This window comes from Enhydra lutris, unplaced genomic scaffold (assembly GCF_002288905.1).
Source record: "Enhydra lutris kenyoni isolate GAN:26980312 unplaced genomic scaffold, ASM228890v2 scaffoldscaffold13, whole genome shotgun sequence".
NCBI classification, from domain to species: domain Eukaryota; kingdom Metazoa; phylum Chordata; class Mammalia; order Carnivora; family Mustelidae; genus Enhydra; species Enhydra lutris.
In genome coordinates this window covers 39,270,882-39,284,359 of record NW_019154097.1, presented here as the reverse complement: position 1 = coordinate 39,284,359, position 13,478 = coordinate 39,270,882, and the positions used below count along the sequence as shown (strand labels likewise).

Here is a 13,478-nt window from a genome sequence, read left to right as displayed (position 1 = left end):
GGACTTTGGGTGTCCGGGCGGCCCAGCTCCGAGAAACCCCCTCGGGCCCGCGGGGCGGCGACCCTGCGCGCCAGCCCCGACTCCCCGGCTCCGCGCGCGCCCGCCGCCCCGGCCCCGCCGCCCCGGCCCCCGCCGCCCCCGCGACCCGCGACCCGCAACCCCCGACCCCCACAGCGCCACTCACCAACGGTCGCCGCGCGCCCGGAACTGCGCGCCCGCCCAGCCGCCGCCGCCGCTGCGGACCCGCCCCCCGAGCCAGCCTGACTGACGGGCGCAGGGGCCTACCGGGAGCGCCCAGAGAGCCGCAGCAGGCGCCGATTGGCCAGGTCTCGCCCCCGCCCTCCGTCTCGGCCCGCCCCCCCGACGGACTGACGCCAGACCCTATCAGGAGCGCGCCGGAGGCCGCAGCGGGCGCCGATTGGCTGGAGCCGCCGCGACCGGAGCACTTAAGTTGAGCCCCGGGTCGGTTCCCGCAGTTGTTCGGCTGCTGCGGGGTCCTCGCACGGCGGGCAGCGGGCCTCCTGCGGGCAGCCCTAGTGGGCGCCTCCGCTCCCGGGAGCCGGGCCCGTGGGCGCCGCGGCAGCGCCTGCCCCTCCCCGGAGCGTGGCCCAGCACAGGCCCCAGCGGGCGTTAGGCGTGCGGAGAGTCTGCGGAGCCCCGCGCTCGTACGCAGCAGGACGGACCGCGGTCCCCCTGTCCCGAAGTCCCGCCAGGAATGTTCAAATGCCGCGGAATTGCACCTTTTAACGTGATTTTAAGTGGGGGGTTACTTGTGCGAATCTTTCGACCAATCGAAGCCGAAAACGCACGACCCAGCGCCCGCAGACCCATGAACCGCGGCGGGCACAGGAAGGGAGCTGAGCGCGGACCCCGTCGCTGCCCCTGCGTGTGTGACCCGAGGCCAGGCTGCTCTGGACCTGCCAGAGGAGACCATCTCCCCCTGCGCACGGTTCTGCTGAGCACCTAAGAGAATCCCGTCTCAGCTCGTACCAGGGCTCGGGGTTGGCAGCTGCTCCCTGCGTTTCTTTTTAAAGATTTAATTTATTTATTTGACAGACGGAGATCACAGGTCGGCAGAGAGGCAGGCAGAGAGGGGGGAAGCAGATTCCCTGCTAAGCAGAGACCCAGGACCCTGAGATCATGAACTGAGCAGAAGGCAGAGGCTTTAACCCACTGAGCCCCCCAGGCGCCCCTGCTCCCTGCATTTTGCAGGAAGAGAAATGAAAACTCAGAGAGGTGAGAGTCTTTACCCCATGTCACCTGGCACGTTCAGCACCCCACTCTGGGGGGATCATCTGAGCAACAGGAACACTTGGGGAGGGAACGAATGGAAGAACACGCGCGCCAGGGTGACTCGGTGGTTGAGCGTCTGCCTTCGGCTCGGGTCATGATCCCAGGGTCTGGGATGGAGCCCCACTGCAGGCTCTCTGCCTCTCTCTTGGGTGGGGAGTCTGCTTCTCCCTCTCCCTACCACTCCACCTGCTTGTGCGCGCGCGCTCTCCCTCTCTCTGTCCAATAAATAAATTCTTTAAAACAAAACAAACCCAAAAAAGAGGCAGGCTTTGCAGTGTTGTGATGTAAGGGCTCTGCGCTTGGTCCGCAAATGCTGACATGGTGCATCAACACTACTTGGTCTGGAGTCTGAATGCCCCTTTCCCAAACCACGTCCTCGGACTCACCCACTAGGCCACCCTGCCTCTGTTTGAACTCGGGCGGTGGCTCCACGAACTTCGGGGCTGAGTTTGCCACAAGCACCTCCCCAGGCCGACTTACAGGTTCGGTGAGGTTTCGTCCAAATCCCGTAACTAACTGAGTTCCTCCCAGCATCTGGGATGCCAAGGCTGTCCTGGGAACGCACCCGCAGCTGGGAAGGAAATGGTTCTTGTTACAAAGAGGAGGTTCACCAGCAGCAGTGTCCCTCCCCGCCCCTTCCTTCAGGGTGAAATCGGGGAGCTGTCTGCCTACCTTCTGTGGTGGCTCCCAGAAAGTGTCAGACCCCGCTCTTCCAGAATCGGGGACCGTGTGGCCACCTCGGCCTGGCCCCGAGTCCAGAAGAGATTTCTCTGGCAAAGTTCCTGCCTCCTGGTCGGGCTGCCACTTGTAGACCTCAGCCACTGCAGGGCTGGACCAATCTTAAAGGACCTGCCAGTGGTTTCAGCAGGAAAATGCTCTTTGACTTTGCTGTTTCCAAGGATTTTTCACACACACACATTTTAAAAAATTTGATTCTGATGACAGGCCTCTGAGGCATGCAGAGCTGATAACGGGAGAGGACGCCCCAGCCTCGCCCAGACGGGGAAGTGGCCCACCCGCCCCCACGGCCCGCTCAGCCCGGGTGACACCTCGGTCCTGGCTGGCTGGAAAGGGGTGACTCACTCTGGTCGTCAGGCAGCTCAGGGGATTCCCACTCAGGTTCCTTCCTGCCAAAAAGAAAGCAAAACTCCACCCAAGGCAGCTGCAGTGGGAGGGCCTTGGGAGGGCCTGGGGCAGCCCCGAGCAGACTGGGAGGGCCCACCTCGTGCTCCCACTGAAGGCTGGGGTCCAGAGGCAGCAGAGGGCCGCTGTCCTGGGCCTCCGCGCACCCCCGCCCCGAGAGAGGCATGGACCTGGCTGCACATTGGGGTCCAACTGCGGCCGACACCGGGTCTGCGGCCTCCCACATCCGCTCTTCCTGAGGCCCGATGGCTCTCGAGGGCCGGCAGTCTGTCCCCACCCGTTCTGTTTCCCCTTCCCAGAGTGTCACCTGTGCCCCAGGGAGGCTTCCCAATGCCTGCTGCCCCTCCTCTCCCACCAGGGCATCCCACCCTCTTCAGAGGCCCTCTCCTCTTATCCTTTCCTCCCTCAGGCAGCCGCTGGCACACAGAGCCTGAGGCAGGAAAGCTGACCCCTCTGCCCCGCTCAGGACCCCGGACACAGGATGCCCCTCATGTGCCCAGTTCTGTCCCCGCAGGAGGGACCCCTGCTCGGCAGAGTTTGCCCCGCGTGGACAGGCGCACTCAGCCCCCGCAGCCTGGCTCTGGACCTAACCGCCCATCCCTCTCCTCCGCTCAATTCTCAGATCTGTGAAGGTGAGCCTGGGCCCGCAGCTTCTGAAGGAAGCTGGTTTTGCTCTCACTGTGCGGTCATCTGACAGCGCCTTTCCAGAAGGCCTGCCAAGGGGGGCTCCCCCGCCCACAAAGTGGCGGGAGAGCCAGCCCTCCCCCAGGGCAACCCCCTCAAAAAGGAGAAACACACAAGGCCCCGAGGTCAGCAGCCAGCGCTGGGACAGGCTCATCCTGGGGGCGTTCCAGAACTGCAGTGAGGAGGATGCCAGCCTCCCCCCCACAAAGGTGTCTTGAAGGGCCAGCCTGGAGCTGGCCCCAGCCATGGGAGCCTGTGCTGAACGCTGCTGGTGGAGAAGGCATGGTGGTGACCAACACGCGTGGGACACAGCGTCCTCTGCTGGCAGACATGGACCACCGTCTCCGTGGCCATTTGTACTCTGTGGACTTGGAGAGATGCGCAGAAAGTCCTAACAGTGGTGAGGAGAGAAGAGGAAGGGACATGTTCACTATACACCCTCCCCACCTGATGTTATAACTGATTGAAAAACATTTGTGTTTTAGGCAACAGAAGCTCACTTCAGAAGCTCTGGAAAACACAGGAAAGTACCACGAAGAAAGCAAAGATCACCCCAAATTCCCCCACCCAGAAGCAGCTCGTTCCCTACTCCATTTAACACCCTCCTTCCTTCAGCCAACCTCAGAACGCAAATGCTGCACCATACCCCAAAGCCAAAGGCCCAGGCGACAACCTCACATGCAGAATTAAAAAATGCCCAGGCTCAGGGCAGCTGGGTGGCTCAGTCAGTGGAGCATGTGACTCTTGATCTTGGGGTTGTGCGTTTGAGACCCATGTTGGGTGTAGAGATACCTAAAGAAAAATGCCCAGGCCATCCCTAGCCTCTGCCCACCAGGCAGACCTGGCTCCCGGGGCCTTTGCACCAGCCAGACCCTCCCATGGACCAGCTCCCTGCCTCTCCCAGGTACTTGGCATCTGCCTGGGGCTTCTGGAGGTCCTCAGGTCTCCAGATAAAGATGAGTCTCTCACCTGGCGGCCTTGTGTTAAGAGGGTTCCCTTTCCCGTGCCCCATGTGACTACAATCAGTGCTGAGTTTCTCTCCTCCCCCAGATGTGGGTCCCTGGAGGTCGGTGGTCCCTTTGGCCTCATTCGGGGCTCAGTTCCTGGCTTGTTCTTGTTGGATAGCTGAAGGCATGGTCGGTAACGGCTGGACGGAGCGCAGGTCCCAGGGGCCACCTGCGGAGCTAAACCGCACTACCCGGGTCCTCGCCCTCCTCGCCCCGCGCACACGGGCGCCGCCGCCGGTCTGCGCTCGCCGCCTGCCGGCCTCCGCCGGAACTGCCGCCGGGCCGGGAGCCCCGCGCACCTGCTCTCCGCGGGGGCTTTGCGGACACCGCCTCGCTTCACACCGGCCAGCCGTGCGTGCACAGCTTCGCTCACACCCGGACCCGCCAAGGCGATCGCTTGGCCAAGGCCCCCAGCCCGGTGTCTGGGAGGCTCCAAGTGTCCCTCCGGGCCTCTGTCCGCCCTGCCACGCGGGCTAGCCTGGGCCCCCGCCGCTACCTCCGCCCTGGGGCTCGAACCCTGGTCCGGGACTCAGCCTGCTTGGGCCTGGCGGGCACCCCCACCGCTGGCCCTCCCGCCTGTCCGCCGGCCCTCCTTGCTTCCCCGACCCCGGGCCACACCCATCAGCACCCCCGCTCCGGCCCGCGGCCTCCCTTCTCTCCCCAATGCCCCGCCGCCCTCCTGCGGAGCCTGACTGGGGCTGAAGCGAGTCGCTTCCCGGTGCGCAGTCTTGTGGCCCCTGCTCCCTCCCGGGGTCACAGCCCTGCCTTCTCCCGCACACGGGCCTCCCCAGTCCTCACTAACGGCTGGCTGGATGGGTCCTTCTCAGTGCCCCCTCCACACCACCACGCGTGTTCAGAGAGGACAGTGGCCGAAAGACAAAGCAGTAAAAATGTGCTTTGTCTGAACTTCACGTACACGGTTGTGCCAGCAAAAAAGAAAGCAAATATAGTCAACAGAAAGTATAAACAAGGAAAAAATGATGGATTAAAACTTTCTTTACTTTGTTGTATTTTCTCAGAAACAAGGGAATACTTATACCAACACAAGTCTTTCCACAGTAGTGAGTGTTAGGGCCCAGTCTCTGTTTTTGAGGCTCAATGTCTGCAAATTTGACAACGGTTTTGTCGTGATCGATCCTTTTCTCCTTGTCACATTCAGTACACAGCCAGCCACATGTGCCATCTATTTCTGCCCATTGTTGGTCAAAGGACACTTTTTATTAAACTGAATTCTGGTAATTTCACGCAAAGCCACGGACTAGGGATGACCTTATGAAAGATACATTTGGCAGGGGTCCCAGAGATGCGGCTTTCACTGCGTTCTAGAATTGTGCTTCCGCCCGTGTCTCCGTAAACACAGCCCGTCCTCCTGGCTTCCAGACATCTCGGCAGCTGGAAAGTCACTCAGATGCTGTCACCACATGGATGTGGTCTCTCTCTCTCTTTTTTTTTTAAGATTTTTATTTATTTATTTGACAGACAGGGAGATCACAAGCAGGCAGAGAGGCAGGCAGAGAGAGAGGGAGGAGGATGCAGGTTCCCTGCTGAGCAGAGAGCCCAATGCGGGGCTCCATCCCAGGACCCTGAGATCATGACCTGAGCTGAAGGCAGAGGCTTAACCCACTGAGCCACCCGGGAGCCCTCTTTTTTTTTTTTTTTATTCTTATTTTTTAAAAGATTTTATTTGTTTATTAGAGATAGAGCGAGAGCGAGCAAGAGAGGGCACAAGCAGGGGGAGGGGCAGAGGGAGAGAGAGAAGAAGGCTCTCCGCTGAGCAGGGGTTCGATCCCAGGACCCCTGGATCATGACCTGAGCCAAAGGCAGATGCTTCACCGACTGAGCCACCTGGATGTCCCTGAAAGGGAATTTAAAAATAGAAACAAGAGGGGGCGCCTGGGTGGCTCAGTGGGTTAAGCCTCTGCCTTCAGCTCAGGTCATGATCTCAGGGTCCTGGGATCGAGCCCCGCATCGGGCTCTCTGCTCAGTGGAGAGTCTGCTTCCGCCTCTCTCTCTGTCTGCCTCTCTGCCTACTTGTGATCTCTGTCAAATTAATAAATAAAATCTTTAAAAAAAATAGAAACAAGAACATTAGGGTCTCGGGGCGCCTGGATGGCTCAGTGGGTTAAAGCTTCTGCCTTCAGCTCAGGTCATGATCTCAGGGTCCTGGGATCAAGCCCTGCATTGGGCTCTCTGCTCCGCAGGGAGCCTGCTTCCTCACCTCTCTCTCTGCCTGCCTCTATGCCTACTTGTGATCTCTCTCTCTCTCTGTCAAATAAATAAAATCTTAAAAAAAAAAAAAAGAACATTAGGGTCTCAGTGATGGACTCTAACATCCTAGCGACAGGGGTGCCTGGGAGTGGAAGCTGACAAGAGAGAAGATGTTATTAAAAAAGAAAAATAACACAAGAAAATATCCGCAAACCAAAGGGCATTATTTTCTAAACTCGGAAGGCCCAAAGTGCTGAGCAAATGATTGGGGTAGAAAACCACATCATGAAATTCTACCCCTATTCATAAGAGCTAATGGGGGAAGCAGCCAGTGCCCGTGGGTGGACAGATGGACAGAACGAGGACTGTACAGGCAATGGAATAGTGTCCCCCACAGTAAGGAAGGAGGGTCTGACACCTGTTCTGAGACCTGTGAGCCTTGAGGACACTGCTAAGAGAGCCAGTCACAACAGGGCAAATACTGAAGGATTCCACTTGCTGGAATCGCAGAAGGTAGAATGGTGGGTGCCAAGGGCTTGTGGGAGGGTGGGGGGCATGCAGGATGAGAAGTTAGCGAAGGGGGACAGAGCTTCAGGTCTACAAAACGAAGTCATGGCATTGATGGATAGGGACGGTTTCCCAACAGCACAAGTATATCTAATACTAAGCTGTACGCTCAAAATCGTGAAGATGGTAACTTCATGTTAAGTGTATTTGACTACAGTAAAAAAAGATATTTTGGGGGGGAGGGGCTCGCACAAAGGCTGGACTGCCAGGAGGGGGAATCACAGAAACACCTTAGCGTCTGCCCCTAACTGTGGATAGTCCTGAGATGTGTGAATAATCCTTCCTTCTTGAGGTGTGCAGACTCTCACATTCATGACATTTTACTAGACTAGTTGGTAACACTTAGTGCTAGTTTTTCACTAGGGATACAATGTTTAAACTTTATATTAGAAATGCAGAAACCGCTCAGATTTTTGCCTTCCAGAAGGCATCAGAACTGTTTGCTCGTCTCCGTGTATGAAGGTAAATGGGTAACACTGGTAGACTGCCTTTTTTTTTTTTTAAAGATTTTATTTATTTGACAGAGATCACAAGTAGGCAGAGAGGCAGGCAGAGAGAGAGGAGGAAGCAGGCTCCCCGCTGAGCAGAGAGCCCGATGCGGGGCTCGATCCCAGGACCCTGGGATCATGACCTGAGCCGAACGCAGAGGCTTAACCCACTGAGCCACGCAGGCGCCCCACCGGTAGACTGCTTACTGCAAACGACGCGGGCAGAGGGGTCATTAACGTGACTGGCGTGGCAGCCCTGGAGGGAATATGGACGCTCCTAGAGCTGGTTCTCCTGACACCTGCTACAGCTGCATGCCTGAGGCTACTCGTCCCGGGACGCTGAGGAAATGGGAAGCACCCAGAGCCAGGAGAGGGTGTGCACAGGTAAGCATAGGTGTTGGGGGTGGGGTACAGACACCTGCATCGCCCGTGTCCTGCTCAGAGAGAGCGCCACAAGGACAGAGGCACTGGAAGTCTTTGCAGCCTCAGGCCTGGCATCCTGACCAAAGGCTAGATGGCAGACCCCCGCACAGACAGAGGACACGGAGGTCTAGGTAATTGTTCTCTGGGTCTGAGCCAAGCAGGGCAGTTGCAACATTATGGAGCTGATGCAACGTCTCCTGCTGAGATTCCAGCAGTGGGTTCACATGGCCAAATGTCGGTGAAGCTCCTGGACTTATTTTAACCACCATTAGTTAAGACCACAGCCTCTTTTCACGTGGACTGTTTCTTCGTCCCTCTTTCTGGCCGATCACAAGCGCTTTTGGGACCCCATAGGGCAACCTTGAGTGGGGATGTGCTTAGCTGGGGTTTATGGGATGTTTTATGATGCTCAGTCTTGCCTGCCTTTCCTGGGGTGGGTGGTCTTCTGTGGCTGCCAATTACCCCCTGCACAGCATAAGCACGTGGACGTGAGGAAGACACAAGATTTGTGGTGTGAATCAGAAATCAGTCTGCGAATTGGGAGCGGAGGACTTGGTTCTCCCCAACAGCAGGGTAAACCAGAAGCCGTCTCCTCTGATAAGTAGTTCCATAACCAGTAGGTACGACGTAATATACCGTTCACCTTTCTTCTGTCTGGGCGCGGACTGCACTCATCAGACTTCTATCCGTGGAGCATCATCCTGGAGGAGCTTCTGTGCGGAGCCCCAGGTGTCACCCAAACCAACGTCAGGACCAGCATTGGATACAGATCCTACCAAGCGCCCTGGGGAAGTGTCTGAGCAGTCCTGGTTTTTCACAGAACAGTTCCGCAAAGTCATGACGTGGCGTCCAAGGAGAATGCACCCGAAAACGTAAGCAAAAGCGTGAAGGAGACGCACTTGTAAATTCACACGAATGTTATTTTTTTCTCAAATTCTGTGATGCCTGTGGTGCGGGTCAGACCTTCTGTACATCCGTTACCGCGAAGGGCTGTCCACTACTGTAGGGGAAAGGGAGGCGCGTTTCGAAGGTCACACGAGCTACACACGCTCCGGAAGAATACTGACTTTTGTAACGAACCTTATTTTTACGGTTTTACGTGTGTTTTTAGCCGTTCCAAGTGCACAGGCTCGAGGCCCGCCCCAGCCCCGCTGCGGCACGGACCCGACGGCAGGGACCCGACTGCAGGGCGCACGCGGGGCGGCCGCACAGAACACGCACCCTGCGTCCGAGTCCACGGCAGCTCCCCTGCAGCCCCCTCTGCACCGGCCGCGTCTCCGGGGGTCCCGTCCTCCGGGCGCGCCCCCAAGCACCGGCCCCTCCCACCCGCACCCTCTCCCTTGCGCGGCCGCACCGCACCCCTCCTCCTCTCCTCTCCCCATGCCCCCTCTCCCCTCGGCGCCCCGCACCCCCTCCGAGGCCCCCGCTCCGCTGCGGGGCTCCCCGCTCCCCCACCGCCCGCCCGCCCGCCCGCCCGCGACCGCCCCTCGGCGCCCCGACAGCGCGCGGCCCCGACGTCTCCCGCCCCACGTCGCGCGCCGCCCGCCGCCCGCCGCGGGGACGAGCCGGGCGCGGATTGGGCGGGAGCCGCGGGAAGTGCCCGCCCCCCCCCGGGCCGCCGGCCAATGGGGAGGCGGGGGCGGGTCGGCGGCCGGCGCCGGAAGCGGCCGAGCGACGAGGGGACGTCGCGTCGCCGGGTCTCCAGCAGCTGCCGCGGAGCCGCCGGACGGACCGCCGGACCTGCCCGCCAGCCATGGCCGAGAGCGACTGGGACACGGTGACGGTGCTGCGCAAGAAGGGCCCCACGGCCGCCCAGGCCAAGTCCAAGCAGGTGCGGCGCCGGGCGGGCCTCGGGACTCAGGGCGGCCGGGCGGAGGACGCGGGGCGGGGCCGGGGCGCGGGGCCGGAGGTGCGGGTGCGGGCGGGCGGGGGGCGGGGCGGGGCCGGGCCGGGGACGAGGCTGGGGACCGGGGCTGCGTGGGCCAGGACTAGGCTGGGGGGACCAGCCAGGGCCGGGGGTGAGGGCATGGCGCTCGGGATGGGAGGCCGGAGACCGGGGCAGGGAAGATGGCCGGGCGGAGACGGTGTGCGACAGAGGTCGGGTGGGGGAAAAGGCCAGGGGCCAGGGAGAAGGGAGGGCCTGGGCGCAGAGCGTGGGAGGGCCGGTGGGGTGGTGGGAGGACAGGGGTGGGGGCGTGGACCGCTGGGCCCGGGAGGGCTGTGGAAGGGTCCAGCAGTGTTTGGGGCCAGTGATGCGTGCGTGGTGGGGAGGCCCAGGTAAGGCCCCAGGTGGTGGAGGCTCTGAATGCGGCTGGGGTGGGCTTGTGGCCAGTGTCAGCGGGGATGGGGTGAGCAGGGGCCCAGGGGAGGGGCAGTACCCCCAGAGGGACTGGGGTGCAGATAGGGGGCGGGGCCGTCCTGGTGCACTCAGGATCTCCTCTGCCAGTGTTTGGCCCGCCCAAGGCTGGCTGTGGAGCGTCACTGAGGTCTGTTTTGGGATGCGGGCAGCCCCTGTCCTTGCACCGAGGTGGCCTAGAGACCCAGGGCACAGGTGGACTCTGCTTCTGGGTCACTGGAGCGAAGGTGACAGGCTCTGAGAGGGAGAGAAGGTTCCTAGCTTGGCTTATCCACCCACAGTTCACGTGTGAGTCCAACGCAAGTGTGGAGGGGCTGGTCATTGCCCCCCTGCTAAGTTTCTACCCTCGGGGGGCCTTGGGCCTATACCCGCCTGCCCAGTCTGGGCCCGGATTAGCTGCAGCCCCAGGAACTGGCATTCCCTGACCTGCCCTGAGTTGCTCGCTTGCGGGGTCAGAACCAAACCCACTGTCCTTTTTCCCCGAGGAAACTTAGCAGTACGAGCTAGCAGTCACGTGGACACGCGTGGGGAGTGTCTCTGAACGTGCCACCGCTGTCTCGGCCCCGTGGCCTCTGTGAGGCGTTCCATTCGGGAAGTACGTCTTCCTAACATTTGGCGGGTGGAGGTCACAGGGTGTTGGTCTTGCTGGCGACGTTCGGGGGCGTGGGCCGTGGCTCTCGTGTTAGGAGTCGGAGTGGCCGGGGAGTCTGATGCCGGCCAGCTCTGGGTGTCCCTTGCTGCTTCTGCGGAAGATCCGTCGTCAGCTCGTGGTACCGGAGGGCGGAGGGTTTTGTGTGCTGAGCTCGGGCCTTCGACTCGGCCTTGCTTGTCTGGCTTGGACAGAGCTTCAGGACACGAGCTGTGGGCCAGGCCGCCTGAGCTGCACAGGCCCTGGACGTCCACAGCGGACTGACCGGCCCACAGCAGCCGGCGCTGGTGTCTGCAGGTCGGATTTTGACCGGAAACTGTCCGCGTTTTTAGGCCATCTTGGCGGCTCAGAGACGAGGAGAGGATGTGGAGACTTCCAAGAAATGTGAGTTGCGTGCTTCCTCACCAAACGCGGGGTGCTCTCGGGCGCTCTCTGCACCAGGCATCAGCACACCCGCCATGCCCCTGGGGTGTCGGGACGGCTGCGGGGGGCTGGAGGTGGGCTGGGGTCTTAGCAGAGCAGCGGTGCAGGGTGTAGTCAGGCGAGAACTCACACAAGGTTCTGCGCCCCATGCTCTTAAGCCCGTGGGGTTCCCTGTGTTTTGGTGCCTGGTCACTGTGGCACAGGCCGCCTGTGGGCCTGCTTCCTGTTCTGAACTGGCTTTGTTGGGGGCTCGTGGCAAACCCTGTGCTGTGCCTTCGCCTCGTGCTGGTGCAGGGGCCGCCGGGCAGAACCGACAGCACTCGATCACCAAGAACACGGCCAAGCTCGACCGGGAGACCGAGGAGCTGCACCACGATCGCGTGACCCTGGAGGTGGGCAAGGTGATCCAGCAGGGCCGGCAGAGCAAGGGGCTGACACAGAAGGACTTGGCCACGGTGAGCAGGGCAGGGCCCTTCCTCCCAGGCTGCGGCTGGGCAGGAGGGAGGTCGGTGGTCAGAACGCACTGCCACGCGGCTGGGCGCGGCTTTCCGTGGCGCTTGGCCCTGGGAGCCCCTGGGGAAGCTGTATCGGGCCAGCTGTCATCTTCCTCTTGAATGTGGCACAGCTTCCATCGTGTGCAGACCCCGGGGCCTCTGAGGGCGGGCACCTAGGAAGGCCCTTGGCGCACGTGTTGCCACGGAAGGTGGTGCTCGTGGCGACTGCCTTGGCTGTATGCTTATGTTGTGACCTGCTGTTGTTGGAGTTGTCGTGTGCAAAATCTGTCTCTTTAGAAAATCAATGAGAAGCCGCAGGTCATCGCAGACTACGAGAGTGGACGGGCCATTCCTAATAACCAGGTTCTGGGCAAAATCGAGAGAGCTATCGGTGAGTGTCCTTTGGTCCTTTACCGGGTCCCTGCTGCTGCCTGACCAGGTACAGGGCAGCTGCCAAGCACAGGAAGGCCCCCGAGGCTGCGGAATTCTCCAGACCCTTAGGAAATTCCCAAGTTTGTTGTCTGAGTGTCGTGTGCGCCCCCAGCCCTGGCTTGCACGTGTCCTCTATCCCCTGCTTTGTTGCTGGCCAGCGCCCTCTGGGCCTGTGGATAGAGGGCTCAGTGGCCACCCCGTGGTGTCAGTGTGGCACCGAGCATGTGGAGCTCCCAGAGCACTGGAGCCCTAGTTCTGGGAGGGGACAGCTGCCCTCTACTCTGGAAGGTTAGCAGGCGCTCGGACTGTGGGCTGAGCCCAGCCAGGACTGGAGGGGGTGGTCCTTGGCCTCCTTGCTCTCTCCGGCTCCTTCCTGTGGAGGAGGGGGGCTGGTGCTCAAGGGTAGGGTGGGTGCTGCTGCCACCTTGGGGGTGATGGCTGGGAGCGCTGTGCCGCTGTCCTGCCTCTCGGGTCCTGGAGTGGCCGCCGCGGCGGTGAGTGGGCCAATGGCTCTTTCAGGCCTCAAGCTCCGGGGGAAGGACATCGGGAAGCCGATTGAGAAGGGGCCAAGGGCGAAATGAACACAAAGCCTCGAAATCAGTGCGTTCCGGCTGATCTTGTCTGGCTGGTTCCCCTTGACCACCAGCGCCAGCGTGGGTCTCTTCACGTGGCCGAGCGGAACGCGGGGCGTCAGCCCTGCCCAGGAACTCCCTCTCCCCATACCGCTGTCAAACAAAACCTTGCAAAGTATTGCTTCTCCTGATCTTTTTTCCTTCTCATCCCCAGTGTCTGCCCGGTCTTGGGGTGACTCCCCGGGGGGCTCTGAGTGGGACCACCTCACGCTGGCGGGGGCTGTGGGGTGGGGTGACCCGATGGGAAGAGCAGATGCTGTCTCCAGTCTGGCCTTCAGAGAAGCCAGTAAACGATGGTTGTGCTTCCTGCTGGCGGAGAGTCGGTGCCGTCTAGTGTGGTCTGCCACGCCTTCAGTGCGCCACTTTGCCCAGAGCGTAGGAAGACACGGGTTTCGTGACATGCCGTGTTGGCGAGGGGTGGTGCCTGAGGACCGTGAAGGTCACTCTGCAGCGCTGTTTCCTTGTCACCCTTTGCTGGGACACTTTGTGGGCATTGCCTCGGGGCACCAGACCCGTGTGCTCCCCTGGTTTGGGCTCTCCAGTGGCCTGGGATGGCAAGGCAGGGGAGCCTTCCTGCAGGTAGGAGGAGAGCACCTGGCTGTGTGGGTGCCCAGGGGGACCCTTCCTGGGTTGGAAAGATTCTGCTCCGTTTTATTAGGGAGGGTATGTGGCACACCAG

General features: G+C 60.8%; 2 protein-coding genes across 4 annotated transcripts in view; one reads left to right on the top strand and one right to left on the bottom strand.

Annotated features, from left to right (window-relative positions):
* Window positions 1-193, bottom strand: part of LOC111146100 (TNF receptor-associated factor 2) — a 23,453-nt gene extending 23,260 nt beyond the window's left edge. Inside the window, exon 1 of the mRNA XM_022501488.1 lies at window positions 185-193. The gene's annotated coding sequence lies outside the window, so the exon portion shown is untranslated. The remainder of the gene's footprint in view (window positions 1-184) is intronic.
* A 9,274-nt stretch (window positions 194-9,467) lies between these two features.
* On the top strand, window positions 9,468-12,930 carry LOC111145791 (endothelial differentiation related factor 1). 3 transcript variants are annotated; one of them, XM_022501006.1, is made up of 5 exons: window positions 9,468-9,644; window positions 11,151-11,202; window positions 11,536-11,696; window positions 12,033-12,126; window positions 12,687-12,930. In XM_022501006.1, exons 1-5 carry the CDS (start codon window positions 9,567-9,569, stop codon window positions 12,746-12,748), a joined length of 447 nt encoding a protein of 148 aa, XP_022356714.1. In that variant the 5' UTR covers window positions 9,468-9,566; the 3' UTR covers window positions 12,749-12,930. The 3 variants fall into 3 exon arrangements, with proteins under 3 accessions (XP_022356714.1, XP_022356716.1, XP_022356715.1); XM_022501008.1 differs by having other exon boundaries at window positions 9,471-9,644; window positions 11,536-11,633; XM_022501007.1 differs by having other exon boundaries at window positions 9,471-9,644; window positions 11,536-11,642.
* The last annotated feature ends 548 nt before the right edge of the window (window positions 12,931-13,478 follow it).